This window comes from Macaca nemestrina, chromosome 6 (genome assembly GCF_043159975.1).
Source record: "Macaca nemestrina isolate mMacNem1 chromosome 6, mMacNem.hap1, whole genome shotgun sequence".
NCBI lineage: Eukaryota > Metazoa > Chordata > Mammalia > Primates > Cercopithecidae > Macaca > Macaca nemestrina.
Genome location: NC_092130.1, coordinates 16,953,597 through 16,973,998, shown reverse-complemented (window position 1 = coordinate 16,973,998; position 20,402 = coordinate 16,953,597). Strand labels below are relative to the sequence as shown.

Below are 20,402 nucleotides of genomic sequence, written 5' to 3'. Positions count from 1 at the left end.
ACGCCTCCGTAGTGAAGTGCGCTTGCGCAAATGCTAGTGGTGCGTAGGTTACAATTGAGTAACGCCGGGAATGACTGGGTAGGTGGGTGGGGCGGGGAACAGTAACGGTTTCCTATTGGCTGGCAGCCCGAACTCACAGACCAGCTAATTGGACGCAGTCAGAACCCAGCAGTCTTTCTTTGTATTCCTCTGCGGGATTGGTGTGCCCAGGGGTTTGACTTTCCAATTGGCTAACGCCGGTGTGGGAGGGGAATGTGGGGAGTTTTGAATTTGAAGCCGGTAGGCAGTGATAATCCGCATTCAGTTGCCGAGGAGTGCCAGTGACCTTCAGTTTCTGGAGCTGGCCGTCAACATGTCCTTTCCTAAGGCGCCCCTGAAAAGATTCAATGACCCTTCTGGTGCGTAAGGGGGAAGGAACTGGGGGACGGGAGACGCCCTAACGCCCTTTGCCTCTTTCGGCTCCCTTCTTGGGAGGCAAGCAGGAGGCGATTTTAGGATCGGGCTGGGGCTCATTCAATTGATTGATTTTTCTCAAATATGCTCTAAGCATCTGTTACATGCCAAGCACTAATCAGGATGCTAAAGATACCGCAGGGAGTGAAACAGTCCCCGCCCCTTGGGGCTTACATTCAGGCGGGGAATACTGTCAATAAACAGCAGTAATGGAGAAACTACAGCAGAGCGAAGGGAATGGAGGCGAGGCGTTGGTAGCTGTTTGATTTTCAAGTCCGAGAGGGCCTCACTGATAAGAACATTGGAGTATTACTTTTAGCCTGAACTTGTGGATTTCTTTTGTATATTCCATTTGGGCATAAAAGTAGGAAGATCCGTAAAGGCAGTTTCTGGGTGTAAAATTAGAGCAGTAGTACTTATTGAAAACATAAACAATGAAGTTATCATTGCTGATATTGACCACTTATACCTCAAGCACCATACTAAGGCTGTACATCGATTATTAGTTGTTAATTTCCCACCAACTCTAAGGGGTAATCCTATTATTCATTGTTTTATTGATAAAAAGACTGAGACTTAAATTTGCTCAGTGCTGCACTACCAAAGTGCCCGGACTGGAATAAGAACCCAGCCCCCATCTTGTGCTCTTAACACCGCAATGCATAAGCACAGTAACCAGGAAGCCTTAGATGTGTTTGGTAGGCATTCATCATTTAAGATGCTGTATGCTGGGACTGTGCTACTAGATTTTGTTTATTCCTTCCAAAAGCCAAGTGAGGAAGGTACTGATATTGACCCCATTTTACAGATGAGAAAACAGAGGTTTTGTAACTTGCACAACCAGTAAGTGGTAGAGCTAAATATCAAAGCTCGTGATTTATCCACTATCATACACTATTTCATGGTTACTTATTACATCTCTTAATTTCTGTCAGCCAACGTGTAGATGAAAATGTTCACAACTACTCACAAAGGAAGGCCAAATGAGCAAGTGAATCAGCACAAACTTATTTTCTTAGTTAAAAGACTCAAGGACCATATAATTTCCCGAGTAATCAAAGGACCTACTCTTAAGTTTTGTCAGCAGTGTGGCTTTAAGGTTTTTTGTTTTTGTTGTTGTTGTTTGCATTATAGTAGGTTAAACTGGCTTTACCAAAGATACAGTATTTCAGGCTCACAGTTACAGGAGTAATACCAATTATTCGTTTGATGTTAATGTGTATGAGGCACTGTGGTGATTTTTCTTACTCGAGTAACCCTCACAACCACACTTTAAGGTAGGTACTGTTCTTTATCCTTGTTTTGTGAATGAAGAATCTGAGCTTCTCAAAGTCACTTTCCAGGGGCTTAAAGCTACACCGGAAAAAGAGAGTTTTTATTCACCCTCTTCTCCATACATCTACAAAGTATCTGGCCCATAGTAATGTCTATTGATTGGCAGGCCCCAGCGGGATTTGAACCCTGATCTGGCTGATTACAAAAGCCTATTCCATTCCCACCTCCCCAACATACTTTCTGTTTTCTTTTCCATGCTGCTGAACTCAACCCTGAGTTAAATATTGGGGATACAAACATGTTTAAGATACTCCCTAACTTCAAGCAGGCTTCTGGCTAATGTGGAAAATGCATAGTACATAAGCCTTAAGAAAACCAAGAAGTTCTATGATAGGAACAATATGCACAGGCTTCTATGAAGGGAGTTTTCTAGCCTGATTTGGGCATTCAGAAAAAACTAGAAGAGGCAACATCCAGGCTCTTCTGGCAAAACAGAAGGTTGGCTGTTCATTCTAGGTGGAAGAAATAGAAAACACAGAGAAGTTTGAAGAATTTGTTTAATGTAACACATAAAATGTTTTGTTTGCATACAAGTGTGAACTGCCTGGCTTAGCTTTTGTTCATTGTTGATGAAGATGTAAGCTGTTCCAGACAGCTTATGATCTCTCCCAAGATATCCCATTCCTCTTGTCTGATGTTCCCTCTCCCCAGATTTCTAACAAGTCAAACGTATGTTCTAGTGCATTTAAGAGTTAAGAAAAATATATAGAACATGAAAATGGCATGTGCCACAGTCTCACAAAGTATTGGTAAGTGTACAGGCTCCGTTTCAGCCTAGTTGCTCTTGAATCCAAATCCCTTTAACTATCAAACCTGACTCTGTGGAGTCTCTAGGGAAGAAGTTTTGTTAAATATGGCCTTAATTGTTCGCAACTTGCACATGCTGCTTAGTCACATCCACTCTCCCATGTTTTGCTGGCCCTTATCTCCTTGAGAGTGGACCCAGTGAGGGATGAGAATACTAGAACTCATCCTAGGTACACTGCTGAATTTTTTCAGTGTACCTAGGATGAATTCAGCCTGATTTAATTTTTGTTTTCTGTTTCTCTTCTGGCTGCTTGTCAAATCTAGATCAGTGCTTCTCATGCTTTTCCACAGCAGCATTTCTAAGAGCAGAGAGCAAAAGAGAAAAACTACCAGCTCTGAATCCCTCCCGACTTACCCCCAAAGGCCATAGCTACCAGTGGTGGTGGCAGTTTTCTCTGAAGTCTTCTGTTTGCTTCAAAATACACTATATTCTTCATTACTTCCCACCCCTACCCCAAATGAATAAAATAGATGCTCTAAGATGTACCACACTCTGTAATCCCAGCACTTTGGGAGGCCGATACCGGCGGATCACGAGGTCAGGAGATCGAGACCATCCTGGCTAACACGGTGAAACCCCGTCTCTACTAAAAAATACAAAAAAACAGGCTGGGCGCGGTGGCTCAAGCCTGTAATCCCAGCACTTTGGGAGGCCGAGACGGGCGGATCACGAGGTCAGGAGATCGAGACCATCCTGGCTAACACGGTGAAACCCCGTCTCTACTAAAAAATACAAAAAACTAGCCGGGCGCGGTGGCGGGCGCCTGTAGTCCCAACTACTCGGGAGGCTGAGGCAGGAGAATGGCGTAAACCCGGGAGGCGGAGCTTGCAGTGAGCTGAGATCCGGCCACTGCACTCCAGCCTGGGCGGTAGAGCGAGACTCCGTCTCACAAAAAAAAAAAAAAAAAAAATACAAAAAAACTAGCCGGGCGAGGTGGCAGGCGCCTGTGGTCCCAGCTACTCAGGATGCTGAGGCAGGAGAATCACTTGAACCTGGGAGGCAGAGGTTGCAGTGAGTGGAGATTGCGCCACTGCACTCACTCCAGCCTGGGCAACAGAGTGAGACTCTGTCTCAAAAAAAAAAAGCAAAAAAAACCCCAAAATTTATATTTCAACCTAAGATGTATTCTTATATCTCTACACACATATATGAAAGGAAAGTTTCACAAAATAGTTCTTAACTTTGCAGCGTATGAGTCATGCTGACTTTTTCTATTGTTTTTACTTTTTAAAAAGTGCTAATCAAGATCTACTCATGGGGCTGGGCATGGTGGTTCACACCTGTAATCCCAGCACTTTGGGAGGCCGAGGCAGACAGATCAACTGACATCAGGAGTTTGAGACCAGCCTGGCCAACATGGTGAAACCCTGTCTCTACTAAAAATACAAAAAAAACTAGCTGGGCATGGTGGCGGGAGCTTGTAATCCCAGCTACTCGGCAGGCTGAGGCAGGAGAATCACTTGAACCCAGGAGGCAAATGTTGCAGTGAGCCAAGATGGTGCCACTATACTCCAACCTAGGCAAGAGAGCAAGACAGTATCTCAAAATAATAATAATAATGAGTTTCTGTCTACCATTTGACAAACATTTAGGGGACTGCAGTAGTTGCCTGAGAATGGTCCAAGCTCCTTGCTCTTCCTATTTATTTGCATGAGGCTCTAGACTGAAGTAAAGAGCTTTTCAGAGAATAGTATTAATCTGTTTGCTCCCAATCAGCTAAAGCTTTAGGCTAATAGTATTTTAATTATTGTAAGTCCTACGGGCCCCATGTCAAATCTGCTATGTTTATTTACTCAGAAATGCCTTCAAATCTGGGACTTTAGTTAAGTGAAATTATGCAGTATAAACTTCTGGAACATACAAATATAGTCTAGTACAATTTTTACTTTGCATAACATTGGCTTTTTGAATTTCCTAAGCCTCACATTCTTTATCTGTAAATTATCACATAGTGTTCTTGTGAGGATTAAATAAAATGACATCTATAAAATGCTTAGCGTAATGTCTGGCATTTAGTAAGTGCTCAAAAAATTCTAGTTGCTCAGTGTGGTTGCTTTTCTTCCGTGTGTTTGAATTGCAGTTGATATCTTCAATAGGTCTGATGTATTGACATTAGCCAGAGATGGATTATCACTATAAATTTTTATTCTAGGCTAAACATTGAGGGATAGACAGTTTTAATTACTTTATTTCTAGAAACCAACAGTAGTTACCTTTGTGACTCTCTTTGAGTAGAGTTGACACCAAGTATTTTATTTGCTATATTCAGTCCTTAGTAAGAAAGCCATATATTGCCTGTAATACATGATGTTCATCTCAAAAATTGTTGTTTGCTCAGTTGCCTGTGTTCCTTTGACCCAGTTGATATAAAGGGCAAGATGATATTGTTCTTCATAGAGAGGCCTTCTTTATAATATCAAATGGATGCAATTTTTTACATTTAAAAAAATAGAAGCAGTTTGTTAATGACATTTTTACATTTATATTCACTTTATTATGACGTGTTTTAACTTAAGATCATAAATAACATTAGATGATATATTAATGTTTTCTATTTCCTCTAGGTTGCGCACCATCTCCTGGTGCTTATGATGTTAAAACTTCAGAAGTATTGAAAGGACCAGTATCGTTTCAGAAATCACAAAGATTTAAACAACAGAAAGGTAATAGATGACCAAAGAACAGTGGTTATGTGATCTTGTAAGTTTAAAGTTATGAATAACAATATTTAAAGATGTTATAGCATTTTTTAAAATGTGAAGCTAGAACTATGTTTAAATTGTATTTGATAGATTTATGAAACGGTCAAGTACAGAATAATGCTGTCATCATTACGTTGTTATATAACCAGGAGAATTAAGCAAGACACTCATATTGATATGTAGCTTGCCTTTTAGTAATTACCTTGACCTGTCAGGGAATATTAAGAAAATCAGAACCATATTAGATGTGTAAAAATATTGTGTAATTATTTGAAAATGTGCAACTAAGAAAAGAATATATTGTTTCATCAAAAGTTGCAATTAGAAATCTGGGGCCGGGCAAGGTGGCTCGTGCTGGTAATCCCGGCACTCTGTGACGCCAAGGTGGGTGGATCACCTGAGTTCAGGTGTTCCAGACCAGCCTGGCCAACATGGCGAAACCTCATCTCTACTAATAATACAGGAATTAGCCGGGAGTGGTGGGGTGCGCCTGTGGTCCCAGCGACTAGGGAGGGAAGTGGGAGAATTGCTTGAATCTGGGAGGCAAAGGTTGCTGTGGGCCGAGATCACACCATTGCAGTCCAGGCTGGGTAACAGTGACACTGTCTCAAAAAACAAAAAGAAAAAAAAAAACTGGAAATTGTGTTTTGTGTGTAGTTAAAACATGTTAACACCAACCATGATCTGTACAATTCATTTTTCTGCAGAATCTAAACAAAATCTTAATGTTGACAAAGATACTACTTTGCCTGCTTCAGCTAGAAAAGTTAAGTCTTCGGAATCAAAGGTGACGAGCTTTTATATGCCAGCTGGTTTATCAACTGTGTCATCGAAAACATCTGAAGTATTGTATTTGATTAGAATGGGTTAAGTGTCTGAATCAAGGTTATAAGTAAATCTGTGAATTAATGAAATGAGTTATCATTAGAACTCTAGCAAGTGTTCCATTTCTGCCTAGGTCATTATGTTTAAATGTGCCCTTAGTTCACAATTACAATGGTCTTCAATTCTCAGTCACTTCCATGTTTAAATTGTTTATTACCTAGTAAAGATTTCAAAATTATGTGATGCTTTCATTTATTGAGTACCACCATTTGAGTTGTTTTGATTTTGTGTATTTGTTTGTAGGGAAGGTTAAGTATTTTTGAAGAAAAGGGGGAAAATGCCAATATCTAAGAAAGATACTGAGAAACTGTTAAGGAGTGGTGACAGATTAAATTCTTAATAGTCTTGTGGCTTGTGCAAGAGCTACTATTACTATTTTCATAAGTTTATAATCAGGCAAGCTATATAATACTTTTTTTTTTTTTTTTTGAAATGGAGCCTCACTCTGTCTCCCAGGCTGGAGTGCAGTGGTACCATCTCAGCTTACTGCAGCCTCTGTCCCCACAGGCTCAAGCGATTCACCTGCCTCAGCCTCCCCAGTAGCTGGGATTACAGGCACATCCCACCATGCCTGGCTAATTTTTGTATTTTTACTAAAGATGAGGTTTAACCATGTTGGCCCATTGGCCAGGCTGGTCTCGAATTCCTGACCTCGGATGATCTATCCCAAAGAACTGGGATTACAGGCGTGGCCCACCATACCTGGCCGCCATATAATACTTTTTAAAAGACAGCTGGAGGGGTGCGGTGGTTCTCGCCTATAATCCCAGCACTTTGGGAGGCGAGGCAGGTGGATAACTTGAGGTCAGAAGTTCGAGACCAGCCTGGCCAACATATAGTGAAACCCCGTCTCTACTAAAAAATACAAAAATTAGCTGGACGTGGTAGCACACGCCTGTAGTCCCAGCTACTTGGGAAACTGAGGCAGGAGAATTGCTTGAACCTGGGAGGCAGAGGTTGCAATGAGCTGAGATGGCGCCACTGTACTCCAGCCTGGGCAACAGAACAGGACTCAGTCTCTCCAAAAATAAGGAAAAAAAAAAGACATCTGGGCACAGTAGCTCACGCCTGTAATCCCAGCACTTTGGGAGGCTGAAGCAGGTGATTGCTTGAGGCCAGGAGTTCGAGACCAGCCTGACCCACATGGTGAAACCCCATCTCTACTAAAAATACAAGAAAATTAGCCATGTGTGGTGGCACGTGCCTTAATCCCAGCTACTCGAGAGGCTGAGGCAGGAGAATTGCTTGAACCTAGGGAGGCAGAGGTTGCAGTGAGCCTAGATCCTGCCACTGCACTCCTGCCTGGGCAGCAGAGCGAGACCTATCTCAAAAATAAAAATAAAGTTAAAAATTTGTACAAATTACTAGGTTTTTTTTGATGTGAAAAATATTCAGAGTTGGGAAAAGTTAGGCTTAGGTTCTTCATTCATTTGGCAGTTGCCTAAGCCTCATATTCTGTAATACAGAGCTGTGTTGTTCAGCATGGAAGCATAGCCACATGTGTCTGTTGAGCAATTGAAATGTGGCTAGTGCTATTAAAGAACTAAATTTTTAATATTATTTAATTTTAATTAATATATATTTAAAGATATACTCAATTTTGTTAGTGGAACACTTTTAAATATTTTTGGAACAACTTGAGTATGTGAATTTACTTTCTCCTCTCTGTGTTTTATGAAACTAAACATACATAAATGTTTCTGATGAAAATTTAGCATTGAATTGAAATGGCTGTAAGTGTAGAATACAAAGAAAATTTTAAAGACTTAGTACAAAAATATAAAACATCTCATTGATAATTTTATACTAGTGACATGCTGAAGTAATATATTTGATATATTGGCTTAAGTAAAATATATTAAGATTTTTACTTTTTAAACACACTACTAGAAAAATTTAAATGCATACATGGTTTGCATTATTTTTATTGGGCAGGACTATTATAGACACTCTTCTTAGAAATTGATGTAAGTGGTTTGACTTAAATTTCTTGAAGAAACTGTCCTGAAATTTTGTAATTTATAAAGCCCCTTAGAAAACTAAATTACATACAAGTTTGTATGGAGCCCCAAAATAATAGTCCCTCCCCATAAAAAATTTCATGGAGTGTGAAATTAATAAACATGACACTGATGTCACTCCCACCTCCTGCCCCACTTAGAAACATCTAAAACAGATTTCATTCAAGATGTTGATCCCTTTCTTCCATTTTTAGATGGAAAAGATAGTCTTTTTCTAGCCATTGTTTCAGAAAGTCTGTTGGATATAAAAAGATACAGTGTGAAAATTGTATGTCTTATTTAGAATAAAGCCAATGAGAAAATTAGAATCAGAGCTTATGCTATTTCAGTTTTTATTTCTTTGCATCTGTATATTTTCCTCTTTGGGTATCAAAGTTTAAGTTGATTTCTCTTTGTAAGATTCTGAGATAGCATAATGAAATATTCAAGATGTATTGCTGTTTAACATTAGAGGGAGGCAGTCAGTAGCTTTATTCATAAAGTTCCACCTGTTCTTTTCACTGGGCTGATTAGGAAAATCCTGATTTATTGGGTTGAAAACTTTTAAACCTAAAATATCTTGAGATTTTTAGAATCTTTTATTTATCAGATGAGTGACCCACAAAATTTTTAACAGACTCAGTGTAATCTTTGAAATAGAAACTGTTTGGATCCCTTAATCTTTTCTGGTAACTAAGAAACAAATTTGGCTGTGATATTTGTGACATCTAAATTTGCTTATAAGTTTTCTTTGGCTTTTAAACAGAAGGAATCTCAAAAGAATGATAAAGATTTGAAGATATTAGAGAAAGAGGTAAGCAGTGCTTTCAACTTATTGAAAAGTACATATAATAGAAACAGTTACATAGATTTAAGAGATAAGGATTCTGTTGCAGTGTGAGGAGTCCTGCAGTGAGGGAAACATGCCATTCAGAACAGTGCGTATGGGAAAACAGTTCTTACAACATTTCACAGATCTATCCAGGCTATGTTAATGTGGTATGCTGGCAACGCCAAGATTCAAGATAGCCCACTTAATGAAAAACTGATAACTGAAAATCATTATGTCAGTTGATTACAATTAGATATGTGGATCAGATATTGATATCTATCCATCGTTGACACTCTTCCTGTATGCTGACTTATGTTAAGACAACATAGCTAGAGGATTTCTTAGTGAGCATGCAATCCCAGCTGGTCAGACTGTGATGAAGGTAGGCTAACTCCATGCATTGCTCTGCACAATAGGTATAGGCCTTCCTCATGGGTGAAATAACACAGAGCTATGCTGTTCAATGTGGTGGCTACTCACCACATGTGACTATCTAAATTAAATAAGATAAAATTAAGAACTCAAATCGGCCGGGCGCAGTGGCTCAAGCCTGTAATCCCAGCACTTTGGGAGGCCAAGACGGGCGGATCACGAGGTCAGGAGATCAAGACCATCCTGGCTAACACGGTGAAACCCCGTCTCTACTAAAAAATACAAAAATTAGCCAGGCGAGATGGCGGGCGCCTGTAGTCCCAGCTGCTCGGGAGGCTGAGGCAGGAGAATGGTGTGAACCCAGGAGGCGGAGCTTGCAGTGAGCTGAGATCTGGCCACTGCATTCCAGCCTGGGCGACAAAGCGAGACTCCGTCTCAAAAAAAAAAGAACTCAATTCCTCAGTTGCACTAATCACATTTGAAGTGCTCAATAGCCACATGTGATTAGCAGCTACCATACTGGACAGGGCGTTTCCACCATGACAGAAATTTCTATTGAACAGTACTGACCTAAAGAACCCATTTACTTTCCTAGCAATGCTAAGCAGCTCACTGTGAACTTTGCTTCTCTGCCGTCTTTTTTTTCTGTTTCCGTTGCTAACCAACTCTTTTTCTCATGGATATATTCTTTCGATATATTAAAATCTTTCATTTGATTACAGTCGAATGTTGGCTTTTGACCAAGAGTATGTCAGAGTAACTGTAGATGTCTGCTCAGTTGCTCTGATTGTTTTGTATGTATTCTAATCATGTTAGCTATCATTTTATTGAGGATACATGTAGGGGTTGATATTTAATCACTGAGGAATAATCACTGAGTCTCAGTCAGATAGCTGGTGAGTGAGTGGTAAAGCCAGGATTAGAACTAATAATTTATATCAGTGACTTCATTCGGTGTAGAATTTTAGGGTGGCAGGTTTCCCCCCATGACATTAAAAATATCATTTCATTTCATTGTCTTTTGGCTTCCACATTTTCTGTGGACAAATATTGGTCTGGGGGGGTTTTGTTGTTTTGTTTTGTTTTTTAAATCTGGTAATAGCAGCAAGAATGATGGCTTGCCAATGCCTAGTACATTCTCCTCAGAAGCCCAGCTCTGCCTTCTTGAAATAAAAAACATTTAGTATTTTAAGCTAATTTGAATTTGTGTAATTGAAGCTACAGAAAATAACTATTATAGGTGGAAATGCCTTAAACGTGAATAAATAGCAGCCGGGCACAGTGGCTCATGCCTCTAATCCCAGCACTTTGGGAGGTTGACGCGGGTGGATCTCGAGGTCAGGAGATCGAGGCCATCCTGGCTAACACAGTAAAACCCCGTCTCTACTAAAAATACAAAAAATTTGCCGGGCGTGGTGGGGGGCGCCTGTAGTCCCAGCTACTCGGGAGGCTGAGGCAGGAAAATTGCTTGAACCCAGGAGGCGGAGCTTGTAGTGAGCCGAGATGCTGCCACCACACTCCAGCCTGGGCAACAGAGCAAGACTCCATCTCAAAAAAAAAAAGTGAATAAATAGCTTAATTATACTTGGAATTTATGGCAACTAAAGTTCTTCTGTTCTTAAAATGCATTAAGACTTTTAAGATGCATCATAGGTAAATATGATTATTCAGATAGCTAGTAACATTAGAATATCTACAAGCATAATGTCAAAATCAGAGATTTTTCCAGAAACTTTCGGGGTGATTATTCGTAATCATTTATTCTCACCTTGTTTTTGTCCAGATTCGTGTTCTTCTACAGGAACGTGGTGCCCAGGACAGGCGGATCCAGGATCTGGAAACTGAGTTGGAAAAGATGGAAGCAAGGCTGAACGCTGCACTCAGGGAAAAAACGTCTCTCTCTGCAAATAATGCTACACTGGAGAAACAACTTATTGAATTGACCAGGACTAATGAACTACTAAAATCTAAGGTATCTGAGCCTCATGATAACATTTACAGTTGAATAAATATAAACATGTTTTTTCGGGCTGGGCGCAGTGGCTTACGGCTGTAATCCCAGCATTTTGGGAGGCCAAGGCGGGTGGATCACCTGAGGTTGGGAGCTCAAGATCACCCTGACCAACGTGGAGAAACCCCGTCTCTACTAAAAATACAAAAATTAGCGAGGCACATTGGCGGGCACCTGTAATCTCAGCTACTCTGGAGGCTGAGGCAGAAGAATCGCTTGAACCCAGGAGGTGGAGATTACAGTGAGCTGAGATGGTGCCATTGCACTCCAGCCTAGGCAAGAGAGTGAGACTCCGTCTCAAAAAAACAAAACAAAACAAAGTATACCAGGCAATTCAGATTTATTTTGTTAAGCAAACATGTTTCAAGAAATCCTTTCTCAGGGACTTGCTTTAGAATCTTGCAATGCACTTTCCAGCACACAGAGGTAAGTGACCACCCAAACAACCTTTCAAAACTAAACCAGCAGGCCAGGCATAGTGGCTCACACCTGTAATCCCAGCACTTTGGGAAGCTGAGACGGATGGATCACTTGAGGTCAGGAGTTCGAGACTAGCCTAGCCTAACATGGCGAAACCCCATCTTTACTAAAAATACAAAAATTAGCCAGGTATGGTGGCACACACCTGTAATTCCAGCTACTCAGGAGGCTGAGGCATGAGAATCGCTTGAACCCGGGAAGTGGAAGTTGCAGTGAGCAACACGGCACTCCAGCCTGGGTGACAGAGTAAGACTCTGTCTCATAAAAATAAAATCAAAACAAACCAGCAAGTCATATTAAGGAAAAGAGAGATAAGAACAGTAGACCGGTGCAGTGGCTCATGCCTGTATTTCCAGCATTTTGGAAGGCTGAGGGCTGGAGAATTGCTTGAGGCCAGGAATTTGAGACCAGCCTGGGCAAAATATCAAGACCCCATCTCTATAAACAACTTGAAAAATTAGCTAGGCATGGTGGTGGTGCACACCAGTAATCCTAGCTACTCAGGAAGATGAGGCAGGAGGATTGAGTCCAGGAGTTTGAGATTATAGTGAGCTATGATCATGCCACGCCACTCTAGCCTGGACAGCGAAGCGAGACTTGATCTCTTAAAAACAAAAGAAAAAAAAAATCAATCAGTAATTATGGTGTAGGTCAAAGACTGTTCCCTCTACCAAAGCATATTACAGTCAAAAACATAACCCCAGTGATAGGTAGAAAAATCAATACTTGTGTATTTTAAATATATCTTAGCAGAAAATATTTCTGAATTTTTTATGTGTTTGTTGTACTTAGTTTTCTGAAAATGGTAACCAGAAGAATTTGAGAATTCTAAGCTTGGAGTTGATGAAACTTAGAAACAAAAGAGAAACAAAGATGAGGGTGAGTGCTGCCTTTGGCAGGTTTGCTGTGTCTGGATCTGGGGATCAGTACAATTTTCTCATTTCCTAAAACACGTATCTTTGTTGTGTAGGGTATGATGGCTAAGCAAGAAGGCATGGAGATGAAGCTGCAGGTCACCCAAAGAAGTCTCGAAGAGTCTCAGGGGAAAATAGCCCAACTGGAGGGAAAACTGTAAGTGACTGAATGTGAAGAGAACTTGTTAAGTGGAAGCAATTCTTGATTTGACTCTCTTCACAAATTATTGTTTACTGAGACTTCAGACTTCTCTTAGTACTTATCTCATTGCCTCCCTCCAGTTGCCCTATTTCTTTTTTTAAATGAGAATGAGCCCTAATCATTCTCAAACATGTGCTAGAAAGTTGTATGAGTGCATTACTTTTGTACATCTTCTGTATTAATGATGAGGAAAGGTTTCATGATCTTATGAAAGTGGTCATTAGATTGAAACGGAAAAACACTGGTATAGGAAGTTGTGATTTATGCACAATCATAGGCTTTGATTTTGAGCTTTAATTTACATATAATAAAATGTGTGGATAGTAAGTGTTCAGTTTGGTGACTTTAGCAGTTGTATACACCTATGTAACCATTACCAAACAAGATAGAGAACATTTTCATCCCTTCAGAAAGTTCTTTCACACCCCTTCTTGTCTCCCTGCTACTGCCTGTGCCATGTCCCCATCCCCACAACTACTTTCTCACTTACATCATCATAAATTAGCTTTGCCTTTTTTTATTTATTATCATTATTATTGTTATTATTATTATTTTAGAGATGGGGCATTGCTGTGTTACTCAGGCTGGTCTCAAACTCCTGGACTTAAGTGATACCACCCTGACCTTCCAGAGTGCTGGAGATAGAGACATGGCCGCTATACCTGTCCAGTTTTGCCTTTTTTTAGGACATGCAAGAGAGAAAGAGCATGTGTGTGTGTGTGGCTTCTTTTGTTTGATGTAATTTTTCAAGATTCATCCAATCTGTTCTGTGTACTATAATTTTTCCTATTTTATTTCTGAGTAGTGGTTCACCCTATGAATATACCTCCATCTCTTTACTCTCCTTTTGATCATTATTTGGGCTGTTGCCAGTTTCTGCCATTGAAAAGACTGCTGTGAACATGTTTTATGTTTTTTTATGGACATGTTTTTATTTCTCAGATAAATTTCTAGGAGTAGAATTCTTGGGTAATAGGGTAGTGTATATATAATGTTTTTTAAAATTCAAAAGTGGTTTTGCCATTTTTATATACCCCCCGGCAATGTATGACAGTTTCAGTTGTTACAGATTCTCACCAACATTTAATGTTGTCTGTTTGATTTTAGCCTTTCTACTAGGTAGGAAGTGGTATGTCCTTTGTGATTTTAATTTCTTGCTATGAATGTTGACCATATTTTTATGTGCTTATTGACCATTTTATGTGCATATCACCTTTTGCAAAGTGTCTGTTGAAGTCTTTTGTCCATTTCTTGCATTGGACGGTTTGGTGGAGGTAAACAGATAAGTAATCGAATACCAGGTAGTCTGGGACAAAAGCTTTATGGCACACAAAATGCTATTTAGTATGTTGGGTGGGTGGGAAAACCAGGAAGACCACAAAAAAAAAAATTATTTCTAACACTTGGGATACTGTAATGATGGTTCTTGTCATTACAGGTTTTTTGTCAGTGTATATTCAGAAAACTTTATCACTTAAATAAAAATTTTAGTCTTGTATTTGGATATAAATTCTGAATTTGAGAAATCACATAAAATAATTGTTAAGAGTTAGGACTCTGGAGTCAGCCTGCCTGATACAGCAGTATCTGGTACATAAGCATTATGTATGATTATTAAGTAATGAAACTAGAATGTATTAACATATGCAATTTTTGTTTTAGTGTTTCAATAGAGAAAGAAAAGATTGATGAAAAATCTGAAACAGAAAAACTCTTAGAATACATCGAAGAAATTAGGTAATATGAGCAGTAGCTTTAAATTGAACCTTATTTTTTTAATACTGAATCATTTTTATCATTTTTCTGTTATTTTTCCCTGTGCCTAAATAGATGTGCTTTTTAAGACAATTTGTTTTAATGCAGTTGTGCTTCAGATCAAGTGGAAAAATACAAGCTAGATGTTGCCCAGTTAGAAGAAAATTTGAAAGAGAAGAATGATGAAATGTTAAGCCTTAAGCAGTCTCTTGAGGAGAATATTGTTATATTATCTAAACAAGTAGACAATCTAAATGAAAAATGTCAGCTGCTTGAAAAAGAAAAAGGTATTACAGTGTTTTATAGTTACTTTCTTTAGATAAGTGTTACATACAACATTTAGGAAAAATACTGCTATGCTAAAACCACCTTTTAAATATAATTAGCTATACTAACATTTTAAATATAATTAGCTATATAGCTGTACAACAGCAAAAACCTGTACTGCATTTTAGAATATTTTACTCTTATAATGTTTGTTTTCTGTTTGTTTCAATACAGCATATTACCTGTCTTGATTGAAATATATACAGTCGTATAATTCTTGACTTTTCCACTAGGTGGCTATTTAAAAATCAGTAGATATACAGAACAAGATTTGTGGGTTTTATTATGTAGCACATAATATATATTATATGTAATGATACAAAGTTCACAGTTGTGTTTTTTTCTTTGGAAATACCATACTAAAAGCAGTATAAAGGAATATTATGGGAGTCCAGTTTCTCAGTGTTAATGTTCTTATCTAATTCCAGTATTTTTCATGTTTTGCACTTTCTAGAAGACCATATCAACAGGAATAGAGAACACAATGAAAATCTAAATGCTGAGATGCAAAACTTAAAACAGAAGCTTATTCTTGAACAACAGGAATGTGAAAAGCTTCAACAAAAACAACTGCAAGTTGATTCACTTCTGCAGCAAGAGAAAGTAATTTACTACCATATTTTTTTAAACCGTTTATTTTGTGTCATACATTTCCCTATGTCTCTGAACGCCTTTACACTGTGTATATTCTTTGATCTAATAGTTCTGTATCTTTAGAGTCTTATCCTGAGAACATAATCATGGATTTGCTGAGGATTTATCTACATATTTTCACTACATGTTCACCACAGGGTTATGAATAATGTGGGAAAATGGCAACAGATACAGCAAAACAGGGAAATAATTTTTTAAAAAATTTTCTGGTTCATGCTTATGTGATTTAGGCTATGTAAACATTTACACTTACTTTGTAAAAGAGTGTCTAATTACAGAAGAAACAAAGCAATTTTTAAAATCCAGATTATTTATAGAACATTTTACATATCAGTGAGAAGAAAGTAAGTCCACTAAAATATTATGGGCATAGGATAGAAAAAGAGAAGGCGAAGTTCTGATGGCCTGTAAATGTAGAAAGATGCTCCACCTTAGTAGTAACCAAGGAAGTAGAAATAATTTTTTTTCACTTAAAAAATTGGCACAAATTAAAACATTTGATAATATAAAATACTGGTGAGAGTTAAGCCAACAGGTTCTTACATGTACTGATGTGAAATATTATAGTGTTAGACAACCTACAACAGCTAAAGGAATTGAGGAATATATACTGACCTGGAAAGATATCAACAACAGAGTATATATCATTTATATCCCTCCCCAAATGTGTATGTATATATAAGTGTATAGAAAAATACCAGAAGGCATATATATTCCAAACTCGTAGCTATCTCTGCAATGGGAAAACTAAAATTAGGGGAGGAAGTCATCAAAGATAATATTAACATCATTTGTAATATTAGAATTATTTCACAATGATGATTTGTTTATTGTATAGCTTAAAAAATAATTTTATATAATATGGAAATCACCACATACTTTTTATATAATATGTGAAACATTATATTAATATCAAAGCCAGTTGGAAAGCAGATATATATATATATAAAAAATATAATTTTAGTTTAAGAAGTTTCTGCATGTGCGTTGCATAGAAAAAAGCCTAAGATGATATTTGCTGCAATGTTAACAAGGTATAGGAAATAATCTATGAAAACAAATATGCTATTTCTATATTGTTTTAAGTTTCCTTGAATCTCTTGCATTTAGGTTTCATCCTTCTTTATCTGTACTTTTTTTTTGTTTTCTAGTACAACCTCACAATGGCATTCCAATTTATTTTGGTGATTTTCTGTTTGGATATAGGAATTATCTGCTAGTCTTCATCAGAAGCTCTGTTCTTTTCAAGAGGAAGTGGTTAAAGAGAAGAATCTCTTTGAGGAAGAATTAAAGCAAGCACTGGATGAGCTTGACAAATTACAGCAAAAGGAGGAACAAGCTGAAAGGCTGGTCAAGCAATTGGAAGAGGAAGCAAAATCTAGAGCTGAAGAATTAAAACTCCTAGAAGGAAAGCTGAAAGGGTTTGTATTAATAGGATCTCATGTTTATGTATGACTACAGATGCCACAAATTATTTTGAGTACATTTTTTTTAGTATTCTCATATCAATCATGTGAGCGTGTGAGGTTGGAATTGTTTTACAATTAAGTAGTAATTATTATTTTACAATTAAGTAGTAGACACAGAATGTGTACACCAAATGTACATGCAAACAAGTAAGACAGCCCCCTTTTTTAAGTTAAACGTATTGCCCCCTTTTTTTTTTTTAAGTCCAAAGAGAGTTTTAATAAACAAATGACAAAAGTTTTGCACTTCTTTACTACTCTGATAATTTCTGAAATTTATTGGACATCAGCATTAGAACAATAATGGACTCGGGGCTGCAATTCCTGTACTTTGGGATGCCAAGGTGGGAGGATTGCTTGAGCTCAGGAGTTTGAGACCAGCCTGTGCAATACAGTGAGACTTCATCTCTACTAAAAATTTAAAAAAAAAACTAGCTGGGCACATTGGCATGTGCCTGTAGTCCCAGCTACTTAGAAAGTTGTGGGAGGAGAGTCACTTGAGCCCAGGAGATCAAGGCTGCAGTGAGCCGTGAACATGTCACTGCACTCCAGCCTGAGCAACAGAGCGAGACTCTGTCTCAAAAACAAAAAACAATAATGAACTTGGGGGAAAAATATAAAGAATCCCTCCCGTTAATAAATAGCATTCCCGGCCGGGCGTGGTGGCTCAAGCCTGTAATCCCAGCACTTTGGGAGGCCGAGACGGGCGGATCACGAGGTCAGGAGATGGAGACCATCCTGGCTAACACAATGAAACCCCGTCTCCACTAAAAATACAAAAAAATTAGCCGGGCGTGGTGGCGGCGCCTGTAGTCCCAGCTACTCGGGAGGCTGAGGCAGGAGAATGGCGGGAACCCGGAAGGCGGAGCTTGCAGTGAGCCGAGATCGTGCCACTGCACTCCAGCCTGGGCGACAGAGCAAGACTCCGCCTCAAAAAAAATAAATAAATAAATAAATAAAAATAAATAGCATTCCCATTTTTTGTCTATGCATTTACATAGTATAAGTTACACTTTTAATTGTATTTTTCAGGGAGCACAAACACTTCAGAAATGCAAAGCAGGCTGACACAATGGCACATGCCTAAAGTCCCAGCTATTCAGGAGGCTGAGATGGGAGGATCTTTAGATCAGGAGTTTGAGGCTGTAGTGCTCAATGATTGTGCCTGTTAATAGCCATGGCACTCTTGCCTGGGCAACATAGCAAGATGCCCTCTGAATCAGTAACTGATAAAAAGCAAATGAGAAAAAATAATTAGAACTAGGAAACATTCAAAAATAAGAAATATATTATTTACAGTAGAAAGGCTTTGAAATCTCAGCCAGACACCGTGGCTCACACCTGTAATCCTACCACTTTGGAAGGCTGAGGCAGGCAGATCAGAAGGTCAGGAGTTTGAGGCCAGCCTGGCCAATACGGTGAAACCCTGTCTCTACTAAAAATACAAAATAAATTAGCCCTGTGTGATGGCGCATGCCTGTAATCCCAGCTACTCAGGAGGCTGAGGCAGGAGAATTGCTTGAATCCAGGAGGCAAAGGTTGTGGTGAGCTGACGTTGCACCACTGCACTCCAGCCTAGGTGACAGAGGGAGACTCTGTCTCAAAAAAAAAATAGACTGAAATCTCACTTTTTTCCCTAATTCTAGTTCCTTATAATTTCTGCCACATTATGTTTCCTTCTCCCGCGCACTTATTTATTTCATTTTGTTTTGTCCATAGTATTTGCTAATTTTTTATTTATTAAGAGAAACTATTCCTTAGCCTACATATTCCTATTTCATAGTTCAGGAACACAGGTCAGTGACAAACTACTACATTTAAGTTACAAAGTCTGGTTTGATTCTTGAGTTCAAATTTCAAATATTATTTAAATCCTTGGGATCTCATCATTAAAACACTTTTTGGCAAAGGACTATGGGCTAGATAGGAGTTTGTGTTATTGTAATATATCTCACACCTGTGTATCTGTCTCAGTAGAAACTTTTGTTATTAATCTTTTCTGTTTTCTTGTGATTAGTAATGAGAATGAACAGCAAGGTTTTTCATATCCCTGCTTTTGGGGAAACAATACAAATTGTTATTAGGGGTGTTCTATATTACAGCCAATCTCAGGGAACAGGAATCTTGGGAAAATAAGATTATGTCATTTTCAGAGAGGAAAGTTGAGATAATCATTTATTCTAACCCAAAAAACTGTGGTCCAATGGTCAAGAGATAATGATTTTTATTACTAATTTTGTTAGCTAGCTAGTTGATTCTGAGCAAGACAATCTTAGTTTCTTTCATTTTCTACTTCATTTTCTACTTATAAAAGAGTTTTATGAGATGATCTCTAAGATCCCTTCTAGCCTGGAAATTTCAAGCTTAAGAGAAAAACCAACTAAGAATTAATTCTTCTAGGGGACAGGGAAGAAAATAATTTTATTATACACTCTTTAGTAATATTCGATTGCTGTTGCTGTGGTGTGTATATTTTTGAAATCCCACACTTGTTACAGAATGAATTTGATCAGCTGTTTTTCTTATCTCACTGTCCAACTTAGTCTATAAGTACACAATGCTTATTTACAATTTTTAGTTCTATATGTTTTTTAAAAGATGTTTCATGAGCTCATATGCATATCTAAAAATTTTATCACCACTTTGGAAATATGTTATTTCCAAAATATCTCTGAGATTTAATAGCATGTGTTTATAAAGATGACTTAAAACCCATTCTGTCTATGCAAAATAATCCATTAAAGAAGTTATTGAATCTTTCAGTAATAGTGTGTTATGTGGGTTATTCATATAATCAGAATAAATCTACAGAGTCTTATAACTGTTTCTGTAATTTAAAATGAAGTGTCTTTAATTGTTCATAGTCTTTCTCAAGTATCTAAATGGAGAGAATGGAACTTCATTCAATCCAGATGTTTTTTAACTGATAATCTTTTGCAGTCTTTAGTCCTGGCTAATATCTTAAGATTTTGTTTTATAGTCTTTTATATTCTACTACCTTCTTCCCCCAAATTTTTAAAGTAAAAAAGCAGGAAAGATAAGTTGAAGCTAGTAGAAAAATACATTAAAAACATGTCTTTCGAGGTAAGTCATAAATTAGGATCTGAGCTATTTAGCAGGTAATGCAATGGTGAAGATATGAGCTGTATGATTCACAGTTTCAAAGGTAAATACCATTTTCTTTCTTAGGGTAATAATTGTAGGTG

General features: G+C 38.2%; 1 protein-coding gene across 3 annotated transcripts in view; it reads left to right on the top strand.

Moving 5' to 3' along the window:
* Positions 1-243: 243 nt before the first annotated feature.
* LOC105480814 (hyaluronan mediated motility receptor) overlaps positions 244-20,402 on the top strand; it is a 33,782-nt gene continuing 13,623 nt past the window's right edge. The window contains exons 1-11 of one of the 3 annotated variants that reach the window (XM_011739983.3): positions 244-398; positions 5,161-5,259; positions 6,006-6,085; positions 8,953-8,997; positions 11,171-11,359; positions 12,671-12,757; positions 12,849-12,949; positions 14,657-14,731; positions 14,858-15,036; positions 15,531-15,679; positions 16,937-17,151. In XM_011739983.3, coding sequence (XP_011738285.2) covers positions 353-398; positions 5,161-5,259; positions 6,006-6,085; positions 8,953-8,997; positions 11,171-11,359; positions 12,671-12,757; positions 12,849-12,949; positions 14,657-14,731; positions 14,858-15,036; positions 15,531-15,679; positions 16,937-17,151 — 1,265 coding nt within the window. In that variant the 5' untranslated portion in view covers positions 244-352. Of the gene's footprint in view, positions 399-5,160; positions 5,260-6,005; positions 6,086-8,949; positions 8,998-11,170; positions 11,360-12,670; positions 12,758-12,848; positions 12,950-14,656; positions 14,732-14,857; positions 15,037-15,530; positions 15,680-16,936; positions 17,152-20,402 lie in introns of all 3 variants that reach the window. The other 2 variants (XM_011739982.3, XM_024792583.2) reach the window with 2 other exon arrangements.